At 55.8% G+C, this 1,715-nt stretch overlaps 1 protein-coding gene across 1 annotated transcript in view; it reads left to right on the top strand.

The window, feature by feature from the left end:
• Nucleotides 1-456: 456 nt before the first annotated feature.
• The window catches only part of LOC104544981 (spermatid-specific manchette-related protein 1-like), a gene marked incomplete at its 3' end in the record, with an annotated part of 2,315 nt that continues 1,056 nt past the window's right edge, over nt 457-1,715 (top strand). The window contains 1 exon segment of the mRNA XM_010189990.1: nt 457-594. Within this exon segment, the coding sequence (XP_010188292.1) occupies nt 457-594 (138 nt within the window).

The following is a 1,715-nucleotide window of genomic DNA, read 5'->3' as shown; positions in this document are numbered from 1 at the left end:
TGGACTGCTGCAGTATATCCAAGGAAACATGAGAGGAGGGCTGGACAATCCACAGCCATGGCTCCTGCACCTCCCAAAATAGAATTATCTTGGCTATGACCAGCTGAAACTGTTCCTACCATTATTAAGGTAATTGCCTGCAGGAGGGGAGGAAGCCCAGTGCCTGGATTGGGCGAGGAGAGTGCAACAGCACCCATGAAGGGATACTGGGAGGGATGCAGGCAGTAATTGCTCTGCCATAACCCAGGACCCTCTATCCTTGGTAGCAGAGACACCAAATTCCCCTTTTCCTGCCCTGTGATATCACTGATGGCATAAATACCTCCCTGGGCTGCAGAGCAGTGGCACCAGCCCCATCCTCTTTCCTGTGTGGGCTGGGAGTGCTGCTGATCTGGTGCAGCATCCCTGGGACCCTCCAAGACACCGAGCGACCCAGTCCCAGCAGGCTGCTGCACCATGTTCCTCTTCTCCAAAAAACACAAGACCCCTGTCAGCACTTACACAGACTCCTACTGCCCGCCATGCTCTGTCAAGAAGACCATCCAGGACAACGTTTCACGGGAGTTCTGGAAAGAGAACAATTTTGTGACAGAGGTAAATGCCACAGGAAGAGGAAACCTTGGGATTTCTACCCCTTCCCAGCTGTGGATACTCAGTGCCAGGCAGAGAGGTGGCACTGGGACTCATGGGGTGCCTTCCTGCACGTGTGAAATGGGGTGGGGGGTTCATGCTTACTAGTAGGCAAAGTTTGACACCCCACAACGTGTGCTCACTGGCTTCTTGTCCCTGGTGCTGCACCCCATGGTGGCTTTGGGCTCACGGAGCATGCAGTCACCAGCACAAGCTCCCAGGCATCAGCCCTGCCCAAGTGTCAGAATGTGCAGGGGGCAGGATCCACTGAGGAAAGGGAGGGGAAACTGAGGCAGTGACAGGACTTAGTCCAGGGCTGCTGCTTGGCAACATGGTGACAGAGGAGGGGAGATGGGGTGTCTCTAAAAGCTGCTCCAACACACAGGTTCCAGGCTCGGCTCAGCTCCAAACTGGGGGAACTCACCATGCCAGCAGGACCCTGCAGAGGGCCAGAGGGAGACCTGAGCACCACAAAACCTCTCCCAGCCCTGGTCCTGGAGAAGAAGGCACGCCCGGGCCGTGGCCTCACTGCCAGGAATGTCTGTGGGACACCACATGTGTGTTGTGTACATGCAGCTTTACCTATGTGGACTAACAAGCGTGCAGGCTCCGATGTAAAGCAGACTGCTATCTCTTGCAACCTCATTAGCCTGTGCATTATAATGAGGGAGCCAGCAGAGGGCATGGAGAGGGATGTCACTGCTGTGCAGAGACAGAAATGGCTCATACACCCAAGGCACCCACCTGCCCTGCAAGACCCCAGTCCTCTTGGGCTTTGCCAGCCACAGGAGATTGGTTTGGTCCCCTAACTCCCTTCCCAACCTCTGCAAGCCCCATATCGGGCAGTCCCAGTGCACCCAGCCCATCTCCTACTCTGCAAAGTGACCAGGTGCCTATGGACACACTGGGTGCTGGGGAAGAGAAGCTGATGATGCCCAGCAATCCTCCATTCCCTGTGTTCAGGTGAGCAGAAAGTTTTGGGCAGGAGGGTCATGGTACTGCTATGACCCCCATGCCCACCCACTGCAAAAACAGGCTTGGTGCTCAGATCTCCAGCTCCATCCCCAGCATTAGACCTTGCCCGG

The sequence above is a fragment of the Mesitornis unicolor genome, unplaced genomic scaffold, assembly GCF_000695765.1.
Source record: "Mesitornis unicolor isolate BGI_N332 unplaced genomic scaffold, ASM69576v1 scaffold10028, whole genome shotgun sequence".
Lineage (NCBI taxonomy): Eukaryota > Metazoa > Chordata > Aves > Mesitornithiformes > Mesitornithidae > Mesitornis > Mesitornis unicolor.
The sequence above is the reverse complement of the archived record's forward strand: the minus strand, read 5'-3'. Positions and strand labels throughout refer to the sequence as shown.